This window comes from Callospermophilus lateralis, chromosome 2 (assembly GCF_048772815.1).
Source record: "Callospermophilus lateralis isolate mCalLat2 chromosome 2, mCalLat2.hap1, whole genome shotgun sequence".
NCBI lineage: Eukaryota > Metazoa > Chordata > Mammalia > Rodentia > Sciuridae > Callospermophilus > Callospermophilus lateralis.
The window spans coordinates 7,825,979-7,847,573 of record NC_135306.1 but is presented as its reverse complement, the minus strand read 5'-3'; the positions used below and the strand labels follow the sequence as shown (position 1 = coordinate 7,847,573).

The following is a 21,595-nucleotide window of genomic DNA, read 5'->3' as shown; positions in this document are numbered from 1 at the left end:
AGCTCAGTTTGTCCCCAGCATACAGATCCTATATAGGTGTCCCCAGAGTTCCATTTTTCAATCTATAAACACTGACCTTCCTTTGACCTTCCTGTATGAGACAACTAATAGTTAATATTTATTCAGTTTAATTTGCCTAAACCTATACTAACTCTTTATATGTGTTATTTCTTTTAAATGGCAACAACCCATAAAAATATGTCTATACTTATTGTATTAGGTATTTTATATATATATATTATATATATATATATAAATTTATGTAAAATTTATATATTTTTATATATATATATATATATATATATATAATTTATATATATTATATATATAAAACTGAAGCCCCAAGAAGCTCAAAATTTTGCTTAAGAATATACAGCCAGGCTGGGTATAGTGGTGCACACCTGTGATCCCAGCTGTTCGGGAGGCTGAGGCAGGAGGATAGTAAATTCAAAGCCAGCCTGGAAAATTTAGCGAGACCCTGTCTTAAAATAAAATTTTAAAGAGGGCTGGGAATGCAACTAAATGATAAAGTGATTTCCTAGCATGCACAGGGCTGTGGGTTTAGACCCCAGTACTAGAAAAGAGAGAGAGAATGCACAGCTAGTAGCAGAGCCAGGATCCATACCCAAAACTGCCTTGACTTCAGACTCCTGAACTCATACTTCCTGTTCTGTGCTCTAATACATGACTGCACTTTCTACTTTATTGGCTTTTAGTGTCTGTAATTCACTAAAACCCTACTTCTTTCCAGAAGAAACTTCCATTAGGCTAAGAATCCCAGTATTCTGTTGAGACAATTGTTATATATTTGCTGCATTTTGTTGGAATGACATTTGGTGGTTTGGCCCCTTGTGTTGGATGAGTGGGTAGATGCATGGTGGGTTGATGGGTATTTGGTTAAAGAGGTATTTAGGTAAAAGCTTGAAGTCCTACAAGAAAGCCAAGCTTGACATCCCTATGGACTCTGCATGTCTCGGCACAGAGACATTTAGAGGGTTTTTAGCATTCTTCCATGAAAGGACAGTCACATTGATGGTAATACCAGTACTGGGAAGGTAAGTGGTATTCACTGTGAAGGGTCTTCTTGAGAATAACGTTCTTCAGTAGCTACTGATGTTTGCAATCCCCTTTTTCTTCTTTATCATAGTAATTAACGGCGAAAAAGCCACCTTGGAAACCCCAACCTTTGCCCAGAAACGTCGGCGCACTCTGGACATGTTGATTCGATCTTTACACCAGGACCTGATGCCAGATTTGCATAAGGTACTTGGCCCGCGGTCTTCCTTCCCTCCTGTGGGGTGTGAGCTGAGATCATAGTCCTAGCAATGTGGCCCTGGTTAAAGCACAGGTGTCGCCTTGATCCTGTCCGCAGCCACTGCAGCTGACACAACAAGTGGGGTGTCGAGTGCCCACATGAGAAGGCATTTTCACAAAGCTGAGGCCTGTGGAAATCAGGGTGCAAGCAGGAGTGGTTGTGAATGTCAGTCAGCAACATCTGGTGCACTGGAGAGTGCTTTTTGGGGTGCTGTCCTTGGTAAACTGCTCAGTGTTTTCTATGCCATGCAGCCGACAATTGGGCAAAAATGGGGATGGAAGGGAGAAATGGCGTACTTTTCTAAGATTTCTTGGCTTGCTCCATAATCAGCACTGAAACTAGCATTTTCATTTCCTGAAAAACCCTCTTAGTGCCAGATATTTCCTAGCCCATGGTATGTCCACACTGATGAGATCTAGCCCTTCCTCAAGGGCACGTGTGAGCTCACCAGGGTCAGAGACTCATTAGTGCAGAATAACATCATCACTGTTTAAAACATTTCCCTATTTAATAAGAAAACCCAGGACAAGTAGGGGAATTCCCTTAGAATCTGTGAGTTCATTCATGAACTCCTATAGAAATAATTATTCCTGATGATGTAGGTAAAATAAAGGTGTCTGGCTCTCACCCAGTTGAAGTGTAGGATATCAGAAGGAACTGATGTGACCACTGTCTTTTTACAGTACCCTTGCCATCTTCTTGGCTGGTGCTCTGTAACAGTTCTCAGGGAGTCAGCCTGGCTGAAACCAGGACCCTGAAGGGCTGGCTTGATAATCTATCAATTCCTTTTCCCCCTAAGGACAAGGAAGGTACCAATGAGTAACAATGCCCCTCAGGTCTCAGCTGAGGTATTGCCACCTTGGCAGGCATCCCCAACCCTCCAGTAGAAGCCAGTCCCCTTAGCCAGTCCTATAAAATGTTCTGCTGTGTCCCAGAGATTTGCCTTGCATAGCAGTGGTCACCTGTGCTAACCATGTCATTAGCTACTAGCTTTCACCCCCACTCGCCTCTGTGCTCCACAAGGACAGAGACAGTGTCTGCCACATCCTTCAAGTCTGGCAGAGGCGTAGGCATTCAGTCAGTGCTTGCTGAGTGGGTGAGGGTACCCTGTTCTCTCACCATGGTCTAGAGGGGACTATAGTATTGGCCTAGTATGCACCAAGAGCTGTGCTAAGCACCTTACATGTGCCATCTCATTTAATCCTCATAACACACCTAGGAGACAGGTATCAACTACACAGACTCAAGACTGACCACTTGCCCTACATGCCCATGGGGCCTTAGAGGTGTAGTTCTGGCGTAGTGTCCTATAGAATTCAGTGTTGTGTTCCTGAGGCACAACTCTATGGAACAGCATCCTGGAGCTGTGCAGCGTGTGGCCCAAGTCACACTGTTAATAAGTCAGTGAGCAAGAGGCCTCTGGTTTGCCTGGTCTCAAAGGCCACATCCTCAGCCATTATGCAGTGGGGGCTCCTACCTGTGGACACTTCATCCCCAAGTCTGACACAGACCTGGCACACAGGTGCTCCATAATTGCTTATTGAATGAATACATAAATACAGAGGGTAGAAATAGAACCATCTGGACAACAGGTCTGTGCATTAAGAGAAGCCAGAGGGTGGGACTTGACCACTGCTTGTGGAATTCACAGCTTATTTTGTTTGTTTGTTTGTTTGTTTGTTTGTTTTTCCAGAACATGCTTAATAGAAGGTCTTTCAGTGATGTCTTACCCGAATCGCCCAAGTCAGCCCGGAAGAAAGAGGAGGCCCGCCAGGCAGAGTTTGTCAGAATAGGGCAGGTGGGTTTTACTCTGAGACCTCTTCTGCAAGACATCCAAAAAAGATGCCCACATGCAGAAGCATTTATGTTGCCTGCCATCGCCATAGCTCCGTGATCTCTCTTAGGATTGCCATGGGAGCCATAAGTGAGATTTTTGAGTGTACAGCTATAGTTCCCTGTAGGTATCAGTGAGAGGACAACACTCCTTTCAAGGGAGCAGGACCACTTGCCTGCCTCCTAGGAATTTTCTGAAGAGTAGGGAGCCAATTTGGGAAAAGTACTTTGACCCACCCATGGCAAGAGGAAGCACAGAGTGGCAGTTCTGCTCACAGGAAGCCTGAATGTCCACTCTGTTTCCATGAAGCCACTGTCACGCTGTCCCGTGTCCCAGGCCTTGGAGGAAATCATGCTGCCTCTGCCTCAGTCTAGTGATCCTAGCGCTCTTCAGCTCCAAGCTTCCTCCCAGATCCCCCATCCCAGCAGGGAAACAGGGGCAGGGGGACTGCCAGCTAAGATAAGGTTTGACAGGCAGTAGGGCACAAGCCGAGGGGGTGGGGGTGAAGGAGACCCACAGTCAAGGATCTTGGAGGAGAGATCACTTTTTCCAAGACAGGTGCATCGGTCCTTGTTTAAAGATGCCTGGCCTCTCCTTTCAGGGATTCTGAGCCATCAGGTTTGAAAAGGGACCTGGGAATCTGTATTTTCAATGTTCACAGTTTAGAAAGCACAGGGAGTTTGGGGGGGGGGGGTTGTGTGTGTTGTGTCCTGGGGATTGAACCCAAGAGCACTTAACCACTGAGCCACATCCTCTGCCCTTTTTTATTTTGAGACAGGACCTTACTAAGTTGCTGAGGCTGGCTTTGAACTTGCAGTACTCCTGCCTCAACCTCCAGAGCTGCTGGGATTACAGGCATGCGCCATCACGCCTGGCTTAGAAATCACAGTTCTTAGAGATGAACAAACTGAAATGATCTGGGCCAGGTCATTGTGACCGGGGGGGCTTCACCCTGTCCCACTAGCTTCATTCTTTATCATCAGGGATGAGTCAGTAGATGAACCTGTAGTCACTCCCACTTATTAAAATATCACATTATTTTCAAATCTCAATTATTTATCCTGCTTTTCTTTTGATGCCTGATAACAAACTTAAAAGAGATCTCTGTCCCATAAGGCTCTAAAACTGAAGTCCATTGTGAGAGGGGATGCCCCATCAAGCTTGGCCACTTCAGGGATCTGTAAAAAAGAGGTGAGTTGCTGATACTTTCAACTTAAACTGTGAATTTTCTTTGTCCTCAGTAAAGTTATTGAGACTCTTGGGAAAAGGCCTTGGGGTGGAAGAAAGAAGAGCTCTGCTCCTACCCAGTCCCAGGGAAAGCCCAGATCATTCAGGCAGCACCTCTGGGTTTCCACCGTGGACTCTTGCAGTCAGCCAGGCCAGTCCTGCGGTGCTCCTCCAGCTTGTTGTGCATGTGTGACACCTGGCCATCCTAACCAACTGCAGGTCCTGATGCAGTAGGCCTGGACTGGGCCAGGAGTGGACACCTCTTATGAGCACAGCCCCCTCTAAACAGAGAGGCCCTGGAGTAGGGTTTCCCCAGCGCTGGTGTGTGTGTATGAATCACCCCCAGTTCCTGACCCATTAGGTCTGGGAGAGGCCAAAGGGTTACATTTCTAACTAGTTCCCAGTGTATGGTGAGGCTGCTACGCAGAGGAGACAGGTGGAAACCCCTGTGGTCTATTGACTTTCTATTTTCACTTTCCCTGGGGAAAAACTAAGTGACAAAAATAGAACAAGAAAAAAGAAAAACAAATTGCAGTGTGCGCTTACCACATCCATGCTTTTGTACTGTAAAACAATACACCAGGTTCTTAATTACACTCTGAATAAGTAAGTTAGTTAAATGGAACAGTGTCACATGGTGCATCACTAGAGAAGCATTCGTTATAAAAGCAAAAGAATTAAGGAGATATTTATGTAGGTGATAAAGACACAGATGATCTGAGCCTGTATACTTTAAAGTTTGCTTTAGAAAAATGATGAGCTCAAATGCAGTGGATGCCCAAAAACCACCAACAACTTCAGACAATATACATGGCAAAGCATTCTTTCCCAAGGAGCAGAAATTTCCACTGTCTCTTTCTGTATAGAATAGAACAGTGTTTTCAAGCACTTTGTAAATACCAAATTACAGAAAAATTCAATAACATACTTAAGGAGTTCTTAGATATAGGACTGGGATTGTGGCTCAGTGGTAGTCACCTTGCATGTGTGAGGCACTGGGTTCAATTCTCAGCATCACATATAAATAAATGAATAAAATAAAGGTTCATCAACAACTAAAATATTTTTTTAAAAAAAGGTCTGTTGTCCCATAACTTGTTCACTAGTGAACAACAAAGAGCAACCTCCTTGTTGCGGTTGGCTTATAACCTGCCACGGGCAATCTTAGAGAAGCACTGCTCCAGAGGACCCCACTAACTTTGTCACTTGGCATTGCAGAAGCCACAGTCCCTCATGCTGTTCCATAGAGCCATCTGTTTCCAAATAACTGGGCTTTGTCAATGTCCTGGGCATCCACTGATTCGTGATCTGTGTTGGTATTCTCAGAGGAGCCCCCCAGAAGTCCTGCACTTGGGCCACATTCCCACTCCACAAAATCTGTACAAGCCTCTCGCCTGGAAGAAGGGGTCTGGGGCATGGGCAAACACTGCCCCTACTCAGATCAGAGCCTCTGTGTGGCTGAATCTGAGTCAATCACTGACACTTCATGCCTTGAGAGTAATTCCTGAGATCTCCTGGTCACTGGCACTCTGAGAACACATGCTCACCATGGACACCCACATACACTGAAATGTCAGTGGCACATTCAGAACATTTTAGATGCAAGTTCTGGGGTTTTACAGATCTCCTTCAGTCCCCATGGATCCTCTAAGGCCCCCGGATCCTAGGGTGAAAACCCCTTTCTCCTTGATTATCCCCAACTTGTGTCCTTTGGTCCGAAAACAAAGACTTGGTTGTTCTTTCTCAGTGTTATCTCATGCACTGGTTTCTGTGTCTGTCTCCTGGATGACATTTGTATTGGCTTTGCTTTTTCATTTCCTCTTGCTACAAGTGTCAAGCTCAGAATTGCCAGAACTCCTCTTGGGGAAATGCCACTTCAATTAGTGATATGCTCTTGTGTAGCCCTTCTCCAGGTTATAAAATGTTTTCACATTCTTTAGGCAATCTTTTTGGAACAGTGCAGGTCTATCTTAGCAGTTAGGATATTCTTTTTCAATGCTGTGGGTTTCCTAAAGGGGAAGCATGCTTTTCTCTTCTGAGCTAGAAATAAGACACAATGTCCACCCTCAGTGCCCAGGACTCTAAAGGTGGTCCAGAGAGCCTTTCTTCTACTCTCAGGGTGCAAGCATGGCTTCACTGGGTACTTACAGGCACAACTGTGTGTGCACACACAGGTGGACCACATCGGGCCCTTATGTCTGACTGAGAATAATAACTCCTTATGCCTAAAATGAAAATAAAACTAAGATTCAAAGAAGAATTCATGCAGTTTGAACAGGTCACATGGGGGAACAGGAGTCATTTTGTTGGCAACAGATTATTATTATATTTTTCTTTAAGATTTTGTAGCCTTATTGATCAATAAGCATTTTCATATTAAGATAATATCAATTCTTGCATTATGCATGATTGAATGATTTTACTGAATCAGCAACACAGGAATCACAATTTTGAAGTTATGTAGTACCTGCTTTTATGATGAACTAATGTTAATCTCTTTAAAAAAAAGAAAGAAAAAGAAAAAAGTGCCAATTGACCCAACCTCCAGGTGTTAAAGAAAACCATTTACTGAGATATTACCAATGTTTTGATTGTCCCAGAAATGTCATTATCACACGGACAGGTCATGGCGCCAGAAATGTGGATTCACTGCTTTCCCACTGCACATGGATTTGAAAGGAGATCTTCCTCCTGAGGAAGATGACTGAGTACAGACCCCAGAGCAACTAGGGTTTAGCGTGACCACTCCCATGGCGCATCTGTGTTGCTGTTTCAGGCATCTGCTCTCTGTCCTTTCCACCTGGGGGCTGCCATGTATTTTCCTGGTGCACTCATTTTCCGATGCTTGTGTTGCCTCGCAGCCTTGGGAGCCCCAGTGTTTCTGCAGTAATTTCCCTCACGAAGCTGTGTGCGCAGATCCCTGGGGCCAGGCCTTGCTGGTTTCCACTGACGCTGGCGTCTTGCTAGTGGATGGTTAGTGAGTAGCTGCTTCTACAAATGTCTTTATTTGTGGGACTCGTAGTACTTCTAAGATGGGTGACTCCCAATCAACTCTCTTTAGCCCATTCAATGCATGGTCCACCGGGGTGTTAGCAAAGTCTGATTTCCTTATAAAACTAATACCTTGTTTTCAAGGCAAGCAGAGGATGTATATCCTGAACCAGGCATGCTGGAGGGTGAGTGAGCCTTAGGTTCCTTCCCACATCTCTCATTAGTCCATGGATATTAAATATAAGAATCTCCGATACAGCCAATACTTATCCTGGTCCCAGCATTTTATCTTAAATCAGAAAATATAGAGCCACTCTCTCAGGAACTTACTCTTGCAAAGCCTTTTACGTTTCTAATTCAAAAAAGTACTTGGTGTCCAAAAGAAATGGTAAGATTCTTAGATAAACCATTTTTGATGGATAGAGAAATAAATATTTTGACAGGGAGGCAGATTTCAACTCAATAGAAAATCAAACTGGGAAGAGAGCACCCTGAAACAGACCAGCCACCTGGAGCTTGCCCTGGGCTAGAGTGCTGGGGAACAGAAGGGGAGGTTTCCGAAAGAGGGGGATGTGGACTCTAGGACAGTGTGGCCCCTTCCAACAACAGACCTGTTTCGATTATTCCATACTCCTAATGAATGACAAAAAGAGCTAAACTCTGGCACCAGGTCACCTCCTGGGGCTTCAGTGACAGCCATAGACACAGAGACAGCACCTCAAACTGCACAGAAGCTACTGTCGAATCTCAGGTTACCATTTTATGAGAACCTGAAAGCCACCACTATGAGGTTCATGTGATGGCCTAAGAGCACAGCATCCTGCTGTCCTTTGGCAGGACCTTTACTCCCTCCTTCAGACCCTTGCTCAGCACATGAAGTGACTGCTCTGTGCCGGCCCCTGCTAGAGCGCAGCTAGAGAGAGGCAGTGCTTACGGGGCTTCCTGTCCTGATACATCTGCTGTGTGTCTTGATTGTGTGCCCGTAATCTAATCATATCTACAACAGATTTAATAAAAGGCAGCTCATTTTAAATTCATCTATTCAGATTTTAAATCCTTAATTTAGAAATTTTGTGATCTTGGAGAGAATCCAGGGTGGGGCTAGGGCTCAGTGGTGGAGTGCTTGCCTAACACAAGCAGGGCCCTGGGTATGATCCCTAGCACAAAAAAAAAAAAAAAAAAAAAAAAGTAAGAAAAAGGAAATTAACCTCTCTGAGCCTTGAGTTTCTCTAAGTGGGGGGTAGTTTTTTTTAAAGAGGCTGAAAAATTGTTTATAATAATGAAAACTGATGACATTCTTTGGGGATGATGATTACAACTGCAAGGAGAGAATTGTAAGGGCTGTAGGTTAAACCTTTGTTAAGTGTTTAAAGTGTATCAGGCACACGTTAGTAGCAGTTTACTAAATGACAGCTGTAACCTTTACTATGTTCTTAGGAATTTGCTTAAAGTTAACAAAATCCTTAGATTTTGCCAAAAGTATAACTAAAATTTTTTTATTAAAAAAAAGAGGCCTTAAAGGCTCATTTCAGTCTGTTTTGTAGATGAAGAAATGAGACTTGTCTAAGATCACACAACTGGCTGGTGGGTGGCACATCTGGAACCAGGACTCAAATGTGATCCTAGTCCAGTGTTCTTTCCACTAACTGCATTCCAATAATACTAAATGAAACACCACTGATGTTTTCATCTCTACCTTGACACAGATTTCCGAAAACATAGTCCTGGGCAAATAAGTATTAAAACTTTTGTGATTAGGGACTGGGATTATGGCTCAGCGATAGCGCACTCGCCTAGCACGGGAGGGACATGGGTTTGATCCTCAGTACCACATAAAAGTAAAGGCATTGTGTTGTGTCCATCTACACCTAAAAAATAAATATTTTTTAAAAAAAATTTTGTGATTAAAAGAGCATTAGGTCCTCTGTTTGCCTTTTTTGGGAATGAAACACATATTTCACTATGAATATTGATAAGGCTTACCTAAATTAGAAGAAATTCTATTTTTTAGAAATGTAAAATCCAAATTGAGATTACCAAAACTCTTTCTGAAATTTTCATAGTTATGGATTTAAAATTTGACAGTGGTATCAGGCATAATGACTATTGTGATTTTCTAGGAAATTCTATTCTTCCAAACCTGGAAGAAGTCGTCTTCGTCTGGTGGTGGCTGTAGACATCCACCACCAGCTTAGATTTATTACACAGATCATGTTTCTCAAGTCCTGATTATGCAGTAGTTCTTCCCTGTTTGTTTTTGCTAAAAAGGAGAATAACCCTGAGGCTTGCAGAGTACTCCTTATTGTGCCATAATTCTCCAATTTCTTTGTTTATCTTCTTCGGTCTACACTTAATCATATTATGAGTCATCTCTGAGTGAATCTGTCCATTTCGTTTCAGTCTGAGTTCCACTATATCCCATTAGCCTTTGCTTAATTTCATTAGATTTACCCCTTGAGAGTATGCTCCTGTCAAGGTCATTGTTAAAAATTAAGGTCCTTTGCACTCTAGTATAGCAAAACCTATTTTGAAAGGACCTGAGTACTGACTAAATATGCTATTGCCATGCATTTGGGTTTTACAGTAATAGAAAAGCTGACTCTGAAAGATTGTGTCTTCATACAGAGATTACAGGAAGGAAAAAATTATCTGGCAGCCATTAAACCCACCTGTTCCTTTCTTCTGTCCTCACTGCTCTGCCTTCCTGTGCTGTGTATAAACCTGTTCAGCCCTCTGCGAATGGCTGATGGGAAATAAATGCTCACCTGCTCTGTGTGCAGCTTGGCACGCAGCGTGCAGTGGACCTGTTTTCAATGTAAAATGAAGTTCTGTCATCACTCGTGGCTCCACATGTTAAAGAGTGGACACATTCTCAACATCTCTGAGCCTCAGGTTCCTCATTTGTTAAATGCGAATTTTACAAGTCCACACCTAATGAGGTCACAGGAACATTTCAATTAAATAACAGACAAAACTCCAAGCATGAGGGTCTAGCAAGTAGTAAGCACTTAGAATATGTGATCTGCCCTTACTGATGCTGCAGTTATCCTGAAAAATGAAATAATTCTAGTTATTTAGCCAAATATGGTGGTAGATTTTTTAGTGATCATCTCATGTTCTGAGTAATTAGTGTGACGGGTAGCACTACAAAGACCCTAAGAATCGATTCCTTTTTGTGGAGGCCTGGTGTAGAGGAGGAAGGAAAGTGGCTGCTGAACTGTCATAAAATTTACATCTACCCCAGGAATTAAAGAGGAACTGGAGGAAAGCCCTGTGAGATTGAGGGGAACTAGAGACAGGCCATATGCCTAATATGAGTTTAGCAGCCTCTATGCTGTGACAAATCAGAGCCTCCCAGGCCTGCAGAAGCAGAAGACCCCCTCCATACTACCTAATACCTGGGGTGATTATCAGTCCTGCTCCTTCTTTCATCTCATTCAGGGAAGGATGACTCCCAGCTACACTTGGATTTCTGAAAGAGGCAAGATCCTTAGGGCCCCTTGCACCTAAATTATAATGAAGCAAACCAACCCAAACCCACAGCAGAGCCCTTAAAGACTAAATACAGATGAAGAACGAGCTGGGCACCTCTGCCTAAAATGACTACACTCTGCCTGTTCACCTCTGCTTGGCACTCTGGCTTATGGAACACCCTAAGTCATTCTTTAGTCCCCTGTGTACTAGGGTCCCCCAGAGACAAAGTAATTATTAGCCATTAAATTCCCAGTAAGTAACCTTAAAAACAAATCCTGTGTGTAATTGCAACATTTTTAATCCAGTTAGACCTTAAATCTTTCTGAGCATTTACACTTATATTAGTTTTTCCTATTATTTGCACAACTTAATTGATACTTTTCTGTTATTTTATTTTTATCTAAAAAGGAGATTTCAGTTTTCTGTATGGAAAAATATTGAAAATTTATAAGCAAACTACTGTTGATGCAGACCCGTGGCATGCTAGGATAGGGTGGATATATCTATATCCATTTTAAATACAAAAAGGAAAATTTAATTTTGCTTTCTTGAGAAATATACAAAATGATCTAAGATATGATGTACTTTCAAATGGTACATGAAGATAAGAAAACATTTAAGAGAAATGGAAGTTTTTATTCCTTTTTTTTTTTTTTTTCTTTTTTTACTTTGAGTGTTCAGTCCTTTGGTACAACTCCAATAAAATGGGATTGAGAGATGTTGATTTTTATTTGATGATCACTGAGGAAAAGAATATAGTTTTCAAGTCCTTGCTGCTATGCCCTGTAGAGTTCTGGATGCCTTGGGGAAGGACTTACCATTGCTTCTACCTGAGCTGAGAACACAGTGCTCAGGGTTCACCTGCCCTACAGACTTTGTGAGAGCTCTAGAAGGCTGCTCCTGCTTACCTAGAAAGAACCAGGCCCCTTCCCCAGCAGGCACTTGTCATGGGTTGCAAAGCACAGGACAGTTGCAGGGGCTGGTAACCAGGTTGTAGGATTGGATAACCAGTTGCAGGAGCCAGTAACCAGCTTTCTCTTCCAGATGACCTTCCATCCGTGCCTGTGTTTGACAGAACTCTGCCAGTGAAGCAGATGCATGTGCTGGAGACTCTGGACCTTCTGGTTCTCAGAGCAGACAAAGGTGGTATCACCTTGGTGGCATGCTCTGGGAGGGAGGAAACAGGTGGCCTTCTTCAGCCTACACCAAGGGTCACTGGGGTTTGACTGCATAGGCTGGGCCCCAGTTTCTTTCCCAGTGTCAGTACTGGGGCCTTTTGGTGGCCCATTTATTCAGGGTGAGGCAGAGCAATGGAGGAAAGAGGGGTGCATCCATGATACGAAGGGTGCATCCATGATACGTGAGTAAGGGTGGTGTGGGGTGTATTGAATTTCAGATCACCTCCTGCCCTGTTCCCTGCTGTCCAACCTTGGAACTCCTCCAGGTTCTGTTATATGACCATCTAATCTACCCTCTTCCCATTGTCACCAGGGAAAGATGCCCGCCTCTTTGTCTTCAGGCTGAGCGCTGTGCAGAAGGGCCTCGAAGGCAGGCAGACTGGGAGGGGCCGGTCTGACTGCAGAGAGAACAAGCTGGAGAAAACCAAAGGTGACTCGGATCTTCCTGTTGGCTGTTTCTGTTCAATTCATTTATTTATCTTAGACTGCCCAAGTTTTACTTAAAGTAAAAATGAGTAGGAATTTGGGTTTTATTGGTTTGGTTTTTTTACTTGCAAAAAAGATATAAAGATAGAATTAGGTTTCCTTAAGAAGCTTGAAAGATAGAAAAGCATATTGAGGACTAGGAGAAATCCGAGGCACTGCATTACAGGTCTTGGAGGTGACTCAACCTCCATTAGCAAATTTGGGAGTAAAGATGTTTTTAGACTTTGGTTCCTGGAGCTCAGATCACCCTACATCTAAGTCCTGTCCTGTAATAGGTAGGAGCCATGTCCACACACTGAAGGGAATATGACTCTCTTAATTCTATCTCATTTGCATGTCAGGTCTCCATTTTGCCTGGTGTCAGAAACATTCTTAGTCCACATTTCCTGAGTTATGCTACTTCCCAGGGTTCTTAGGAACCACTTCCAAATTGTCAAGGCCTGGGAACTTTCAAACCCTTTTGTCGTGTGTTGCATATCATCTGTTTTTCTTCCCAGGCTGCCACTTATATGCCATAAATACTCACCATAGCAGAGAACTGAGGATCGTGGTTGCAATTCGGAATAAACTGCTTCTGATCACAAGGAAACACAACAAGCCAAGTGGGGTGACTGGTGTCTCATTGTTATCTCCCCTGTCGGAGTCACCTGTTGAAGAATTCCAATACATCAGGGTAGGTTTTCTCTTCCCATGGCTTCTCTCAGGACCAGGGTGTCATGAGATCACTCCCTCCTTCCAGCTATGAGGCTATTCAGTGACCAGCTACGGAGCCCTCATCTCTGGCACCCTCATTTACCCCACAAATCAAAGGTAAAAGCTTATTCATTGCAGCAAACCCAGGGGGGACCATGCTAGGCACCAAGAAGATGCAGCTGTGATCCAAGCAAAGCCTTTGTGCTCACTGGCATAGCTTTTCATTTTTTATTTTTTTATTTTTATTTTTTTAGAGAGAGAGAGAGAATTTTAATATTTATTTTAGTTTTCGGCGGACACAACATCTTTGTTTTGTATGTGGTGCTGAGGATCGAACCCAGGCCGCATGCATGCCAGGCGAGCGCGCTACAGCTTGAGCCACATCCCCAGCCCAACTGGCATAGTTTTTTAAAGAATCTGTGATGGCTTGATACTAAGAATAAAAATAAAGTCAGCTAGGGGGACAGAGGCTGATGAAGCAGAGAATTGGGAATCACTGTTTTAGATGAACCAATAAGCCCTCCCTGAAAAGGTCACCTCCAAGTAGAGACCCACAATAGGTGTGGAGTGAACCATGAGGATACCTGGGGAAAGGGTATTCCAGGCAGGAGGCGGTAAGCCAAGGGCCCTGAGGCCTATGGAAGGCCTAGTCCAGAGACGTGGGTGGCTAGAACTGAGGGGCCATGGCAGGCAGCAGACTCTCTAGCACCCTGAGGCCCTTTATAAGGCTGTTGGTTTGCGCTCTTGAGTGGGATGGGAAGCTCCGGGAGGTTTGAAGCAGAGATGTGGCATGTTTTTAAAAGATGGTTCTGGCAGAGTTGTACATTCCTGTAATCCCAGCAATTTAGAAGGCTGAGGCAAGAGGATTGCAAGTTTGAGGCCAGCCTCAGAAACTTACTGAGATCCTATCTCAAAAAAAAATAAAAAGGACTGGCAGGGCATGTAGTTCAGTGGTAAAGTGCCCCTGGGTTCAATCCCCAGTATCACCCCCTCCCAGAAAAAGGAAAATAAAGAAAAGAAACAATGATGGTCTGGCCACCAGGTAGAGGAGAGCACAGGGGCCAAGAGTGGAGACCCATGTAGGCACAAGACAGCAGTGGTTTTGGTGGCTGGAGACGTGGAAGGAAGCTCTGGGAAGAGCCACCTTGCTCACCCTTGTCAGAGGTATGTTGTAGATTTTGAGGTGCAGCCTTGGGAGAGATACCCCTGAAAGTGAAGCCCCTTCCCTCAACTTCCTGTCTCATATCTTTTCACAAGTACAGCACATTAAGCTATGAAATAGGACAACATTGGACTTTAAAGCTGAGTGTTTCTATAGGTGAGCTGAGAAATTATTTTTGCCTTGATTTACACCTGGATTATAATATCAGTTTCTGCTATTTTTCAGTTGAGAGGGACAGAATAGCATGACACTTAAAACAAATTAAAATCTTGGTCCAACTAGGTGTCAACCTTCTTCAGCCAACCTAGTTGGCTGTTTTAATGAATGTTTATGTATATAGTGTGACTGAAGTCAGATTTCCCAAGTTCAAATCTTGGCTCTGTCTACCATGTATGAACTCTGACTGTGGGCCAGTTGCTTGACTTCTGAGCCTCAGTTTCCTAATCTGTAACTAGAACACCACCATACCTACTACAAGGGCTCGTTACAAAGATTCAATGAAACTGCGCCTGGCATGTGTTACTTGCAATTATTATTGCAATCCCAGAACAGACTGCATGAAGGCTAAAACCCACCATACCTTAGGATCCAATTTGTAATAGAGGTCTCAAGAACAGATTATGGGAGGCAGTAGTGTGGTAGGACCCCTGGCTCCTTCTCCCCACCCTGACCCTGCCTTCCTGCAGCACAGGCCTCTGCAGGGACCTCTTCTGGAAGGAGACAGCAGGGAGTGGAGGCTGACATGAAGGTGGCTGCTCCTGTCCTAACCTGTCTCCTACTCATCATCACCCACACAGGAGATCTGTCTGTCAGACTCCCCCGCAGTGATGACCTTGGTGGACGGGCCAACAGAAGAAAGCGACAACCTCATCTGCGTGGCTTACCGACACCAGTTTGATGTGGTGAACGAGAGCACAGGGGAGGCCTTCAGGCTGCATCATGTGGAGGCCAGCAGGGTAAGGCGATGGTTGCAGGGACTGTGGGAACCAGGAGAGGTGAGGAGGCCTGTCTTCTAACTTCGGATGCCGTGACTCCGATTTCTTTCTGATTGCATACTGTGTATCTGTATTATGTAACATGCTATTTAGGCTGAACTTTATGAAGCTGCCATCTTTGTAGATCAGAAAGATTCATCTAATAACTACCATCCTGTTGCCCTGCTTAGCTTTTCCAGATCTCAGCCACCCAGATCAAGCCTCTGTATATTTCCAAATAAATGACAGGGAGAATCCAAAAGCAGAATATAACTAACAAAATAAATGAGAATAGTAGATTGCTAATGCATCTAGGGAAGGCCTTTGGAAATCAAGCTTGCTCTCTATGGCCCTGCAGATTCACAGCTTGGGGACTAGGTGGCTATTATGGTCATAGCACCCTTCTCCAGCCCCTTAGGGGCCCAGAAGAAAGAAAGATGGGGCAGAACCCCATTAGGAGAGTGAGAGCAGGTCGGCACTGGGGGTTCACATCCCTGACCCAGGATGCAGGGAGAACAAGGATTTCTGTTTTGAGACAATCTAGGGCCACCAAAATTGTTCTGTAGCTTTAATGATGACTGTGTGAGATCTCTATTGCACAGAGGTGAGCACTCACCACCCTGAGGCCTGGAACCTGTGTACTGGGGATGGCTTCACATGACCTTAGCACGTCACAGAGCTCCTCAGCCTGTTAACCACTGTGAGGTTGGGGACATCCTGATAGATGGAGCTGCTTGAAGCTCACATGGTCCACTGTGAACCAGCATCCTGCTTAGTTATGAAGGACAAGCAGAATGGGGGCATTACCCCAGAGAAAATAGAGTTCCTCAGGAGGGCTTCCAAGCCCACAGGCCAACCCAGTCCTGTTCCACTGAATCATAGAACTCCTTCCAATTAGGCTTTATAAATAGTACTGGTATGTGTTCTATCTAAATATTCATTAAAATTTCTAATTACTGGGCTGGTGTTGTGGCTCAGTGGTGGAGCACTTGCCTCGCCTGTGTGGGGCACTGGGTTCGATCCGCAGCACCACATAAATAAATGAAATAAAGGTATTGGGTCCATCGATAACGAAAAATTTTTAAAAAGATGTTAAAAAATTGCTAAATTACTATTTTAAGAAAACTTAGGACCTAATTAGAGCAAGGTTGTAAGAGAACAGAAAAATTGGAAGTAGAAAGATCTAGATCTAATTAGGAAGTCTTTCTGTCTCCAGCTGTGTTCCATCGCAAAGGAGTCTGGCATTTCTCCTCTCTGTGTTGGTGCTTCCTAGACTGACTGCAGTTGGAGTCCTTGGAGGAGCTTTAAAAGCCACAATGCTCATGTCCCTCCCTAGAGATCTCACTGGTCTGAGAGGTGACAGGGGCTGAGGGAGTCTTAAAGGTGATTTTAATGTTCAGCCAAGTGTGGAGCCATTGGTGTGCTCCGTCATCCTTCTCCACCCTGGTGGCAATTGGGAACTTTAAAAAGCTCATTGTTCTGACCCCAGAATTTACTTGGGAACCAAGATTTTTTTATTTCCCCAGAGCGCGGGAGAAGGATTCTATTCTGCCGCTCTGCTTCTCCACCCCAGCAGTAGCCAGAACCTGTGTCACTGGAAACCTGGGCCAGCAGTAGCCTGGGCCTCTCTCAGGGGCTTGTGACCTCCACCAGCCCACTTAGTTCTCAAAGAAAGCCCAATCGGTCCTTTGAAATTCTTGACACATTCTTGCTTTTCAGAACTCTATCTGACCCACAGAAAGAGGCAGAAAGATCATGGTCTTCAGGTCTATGTTCAGTCTGTCTTGTCCCTGACAACCAGTCTCCCAGGACTTGACCTGCCTTTTCTTTTTCCTTTCTTTCTTTCTTTATTTTATTTTACTTTATTTGTATGTTTGTTTGTTTATTTTGGTACCAAGGATTGAACTCAGGGACACATGACCACTGAGTCACATCCTCAACCCTGTTTTGTATTTTATTTATAGACAGGGTCTCATTGAGATGCTTAGCATCTCACTTTTACTGAGGTTGGCTTTGAACTCACAATCCTCCTATCTCAGCCTCCTGAGCAGCTGGGATTACAGATGTTCATCACCATGCCCAGTTTGACATGACTTTTCTAGTGGACAAGTACTCATCTTATTTCAGAGACACTTCCTGGCATGTTCTGGTTTAAAACAAATCACACTCTAGTGGTTGATAATTGTGCCATTTAATGATTATTCATCAGGGTTAGTATAGAGAAAAATAATTTTATTAAATTCTTTCACGTGACAGTTATTGTGTGCTTATATACCCTGATCACTCACTAGAGTGCTTCTGAATTCTTTTCTTTTGATTCATAAAGGCCCAGGAAAAATTGGGTTTGAGTCAGTTTTCCTTGATGACCTCCACATTTTGTTTTTATGACAGTAGTAGAAAATAATTCTAAAATTCTCTTTTCTTCAATGTGCTTTTTAAAAAGCAAAAAAAAAAAAAAAATTAAGGAAAAAAGAAAAACAGCCCTTCTCTGGGTCCTGACTGGGAGATGGTCAGTGTGCACTGTCTTCCAGCAGCACATGGGCATCTGCGGAGCCCTCGCTAAGCAGGCATGTGCCAAGGTGTACACAGTTATGCCTCTTTGCAAGGAACTTGCCGTCTAATTGGGGCACTAGGTCCTAGAGAATGGAAAAGGTGGTGAGCAGCATGGTTGTGATAGTTAGTGAGAAGCAGACCCATCAGGAACAGACTGGCCTTTACCAAGAGGTTCTTGTCCTCCAGAACCATGCAGAGAGCCAGTGCAGAGTCGTGGGGATTCAGCTCATGAAGTGGCACTCATTGTTGCCAGCTCTGCAGTGTGCCAGTACTGATCAGAGTGGCCTAGTTTCCTACCCCTTTCTTCCCCTCTTCCCAGCCACCACTTGATTCCCATTTCGGGATTCACTCCACCTCAGGTTCTGAGACAATCCCAGTTTGAGAGAAGGCAGGTCTAAGCATTAAACAGCATCCTGAAAGCCAAGTGCCTATACCAGTAGGTGCCTGTACCAGTAGGCCTACAGTGACCTACTGCCCCAGCTCTAGCAGTCAGCCTTGGCCTCATTCCCAAAACCAGGGTATACTCTGGAAGGAACTGCAGTCCTGGGAACTGGACCTGGGGTTCCAGTTGAAACTGGGCCCATAACCTATCTTCAGCCACCCAGAGCCCAGTGGTTCTCAGCTGGGCTAACTTAGAACCCCATGGGAGGGTTGACCACTGAGCCAGTAGCAGCTGCCTCTTCCAACTGGGGCAAGGAGCAGCAGGGCCAGACTCCACTTCCTGCAAGTCTGTGTTTGAGATTTTTACAACCACCATGTTACTTTTCTTTTTAATATTTATTTTTTTAGTTGCAGTTAGACATAATACCTCATTTTATTTATTTATTTTTATGTGGTGCTGAGGATCGAACCCAGAGCCTTGCATGTGCTAGGCGAGGGCTCTACCACTGAGCCACAACCTTAACCCACCATGTTACTTTTAAGATTTTAAAATGCCAAGAAAACATTCTACTTCTTTTTTTTAAAGAGGAATTTTTTTAACCTTCATTTTATTTTTATGTGGTGCCGAGGATCGAACCCAGTGCCTCACGCATGCTAGGCGAGCATTCTACCGCTGAGCCACAACCCTAGCCCCTATAATCTATTATTTTTTTTGAATTTTTTTAAATTTATTTTTTAGTCGTAGTTGGACACAATGCCTTTATTTTATTTATTTTTATGTGGTGCTGAGGATTGAACCCAGGGCCTCGCATGTGCTAGGCAAGCGCTCTACCACTGAGCCACAACCCCAGCCCAAGATCTATTATTTTTAATCAAATAAAAATCCAACGCTGTGGCCTACCCCAAACCTCCTCCATAGGGGTCTCTAGGAGCAAGAACCCAGAAATATAGGTTTTAAAGCACCACAGTTGAGTCTGGTATCCTCACCTGGTTAGGAAAACAGTACTGGGGAGTGATACCTTCCAGGCCCACTCCTAGGATGCAGACAGGTATATGTGTCAAAGCATGAAAGGGGTCTCATTGTGGTGAATGCTAGTGAAGGTCTGATCAGAGTGGCAATACCCAAGGAGAACATGGTCAAGTCCAAGTCATGGTCTTCTGTCCCTGTACTGCCCTGGGTTTGGAGCCCACCTGCCCTACCACCTGAATCTGGTCATCGGTCAGCAGTCTTGCAACCCCTTGCCGGACTTGCTTGATGCCAGCTTCCCCTCCTCACCCCCAGTTCCCCTGCTTAGGGCACAGACCTTGGTCTAGAAGGCTTCCTGCACATCCCCCTCTGCTGACACAGCCTCCCACCCCACCCACCCCAAACACACTCACAGGCCCTATCACCCAACCAGAGGCTGTCTAGGTCTCTGTGCCCCTGCGGTTAGGTTTTCCATAATTACAATAATCACGCCACCACTGAATGAGTGCTTCTCCATACCAAGCCCCATTTTATAGCGTGTCATGGCATTATGTCTCAGAATCCTGAAAGGGAAACTGAGGTTCAAGTTACATAGCTATTAAGTGGCAGAGGCAGGATTGAAGCCAATCTTCCTGACTCCAAAGACCATGCCCTTGAACCCAGCATGCTTTTGTCTCCACAGTCAGCACAGGGTGAGGGGCAGGGACCCAGGTCTGGCAATGTAGCACACAGCCCCTTCCCTCAGAAAGCTCAGTCTAGCTGAGGAGACACATTCCTGCAGCACAGCCTTGAGCTGAGGGAGTAATGAAACTGCCCACCACCCACTGGGACCCTCAGGGGTCTGAGAGGACCCAACGACTGGCTCACTGGAACAGGCTCCATAAGGCTCCACTGAGTGTCTATAAGTACCAGGCCTTGTGCACAATGCCTGCACAAGTTGCCTCACAGGCTCCTCAATGGGAATCTGTGGCACTTTCCAGCTGAGGTCTTGACCACCTCCCTTGACCGCCTCACTTTTGTCATCTGTAAAATGGGAATAGTGCTATCCACTTTCCAGGGCTGGTGTGAGTGTGAAATTAATTCCCAGGCAGAAATGCTGGTGAGCAAGGCTTTCCTGAGGGCATGAGAAGGCAGCGAGGACGTCCTGGGGTGAGAGGGATGTGGCACCTTTCCTGTATTTCATGCCTCCAGTGAACATATCCAGGTGGTGCTCTGGGCACTGCTGAGGCCAAAAGATAGCACAGCACCCTAGTGTCAGAGGGCCAAGGGTGCCACCAGACACCTGCAGCTTGAGAAAGTCTTTTCCAAGTGTCATTGTCCCACCCGCCACTACCGCTGCCCATTGTCATTGCAGGTTAATTTTGTTGCAGCTATTGATGTGTACGAAGACGGAGAGGCCGGCCTGCTCCTGTGCTACAACTGTAAGTCGAGGCTGTGTTCTTATTTGCATTTGCCCTGATGGGCAACTGAAAGGGACTTGTCCTTAGATTTGCCTGATGAATTAACCTGGGTTCAAACTGCACTCTAGAAAGCAGCTAAAAAACATGTCCCTCCCTGGATCTCCGCTGTGCCTCAGACCTCTCAGAGATGCTGTCTCCAGGATGTGCATCAGTCAGGGGCCCTTGCTGTGTGCCACGGGCTGTGCTTAGTGCATAGTGGTCATTGTCTCATTTAATGCTCACTGCAGACGCCTGCAGCAGATGTGCTACCTCTTTCAAGGTCATACAACCTCAAAGCATCAACCTCAAAACCCTTGGGACCCTCTTGATTTCAGAGTCCCAAATTTTAACCACTGTTACTGCAGGTTGAGAATCCCTCATCTGAAATTCTTGGGTCCAGAAGTGTTTCAGTTTCAGATCTCTAGGATTTCAGAGTATTTGCACATACACGATGACATATATTGGGTCTAGGACCTACATCTAAACACAGGATTCATTTATGTTTCATATATAATCTATGTAATTTTATTCACTATTTTTCATGCATGTCCATGTTGACTGTGACCCATCACGTGAGCTCAGGTGTGGAATCTTCCACTTGTTGATGCTCAAAAAGTTTTAGGTTTGGGGCCATTTTGGATATCTGATTTGGCAATTTGGGCTGCTATATCCTGCTTTTGTGTTTCTTGGGTGTTAATGAAGTCAGCATCGGCCTGGGCCAGCCACAGCTGGCTTAGTTTGGGTTAGGTGGCAGAGTGGATTTTGGAACCAAAGATATGAGGTAATGTGTTTGAGAATTTTCAGCATTTCAAAAGGTAATATTGCACTTTAATAAGAAGGGTTTTTTTAAACTAAAAAAAAAAAAAAAAAAAATTCTCTGTGTAAGTTTTCCCAGTCTTAACTAAAACATATTTTCCAGCC

At 44.6% G+C, this 21,595-nt stretch overlaps 1 protein-coding gene across 3 annotated transcripts in view; it reads left to right on the top strand.

Moving 5' to 3' along the window:
* Garnl3 (GTPase activating Rap/RanGAP domain like 3) overlaps window positions 1–21,595 on the top strand; it is a 146,438-nt gene that overhangs the window by 105,731 nt on the left and 19,112 nt on the right. For all 3 annotated transcript variants that reach the window (XM_076845451.1, XM_076845449.1, XM_076845452.2), the window contains exons 16-24: window positions 1,148–1,263; window positions 3,009–3,113; window positions 4,266–4,340; window positions 7,238–7,349; window positions 11,886–11,984; window positions 12,333–12,449; window positions 13,003–13,178; window positions 15,158–15,316; window positions 20,590–20,656. In XM_076845451.1, coding sequence (XP_076701566.1) covers window positions 1,148–1,263; window positions 3,009–3,113; window positions 4,266–4,340; window positions 7,238–7,349; window positions 11,886–11,984; window positions 12,333–12,449; window positions 13,003–13,178; window positions 15,158–15,316; window positions 20,590–20,656 — 1,026 coding nt within the window. The remainder of the gene's footprint in view (window positions 1–1,147; window positions 1,264–3,008; window positions 3,114–4,265; window positions 4,341–7,237; window positions 7,350–11,885; window positions 11,985–12,332; window positions 12,450–13,002; window positions 13,179–15,157; window positions 15,317–20,589; window positions 20,657–21,595) is intronic.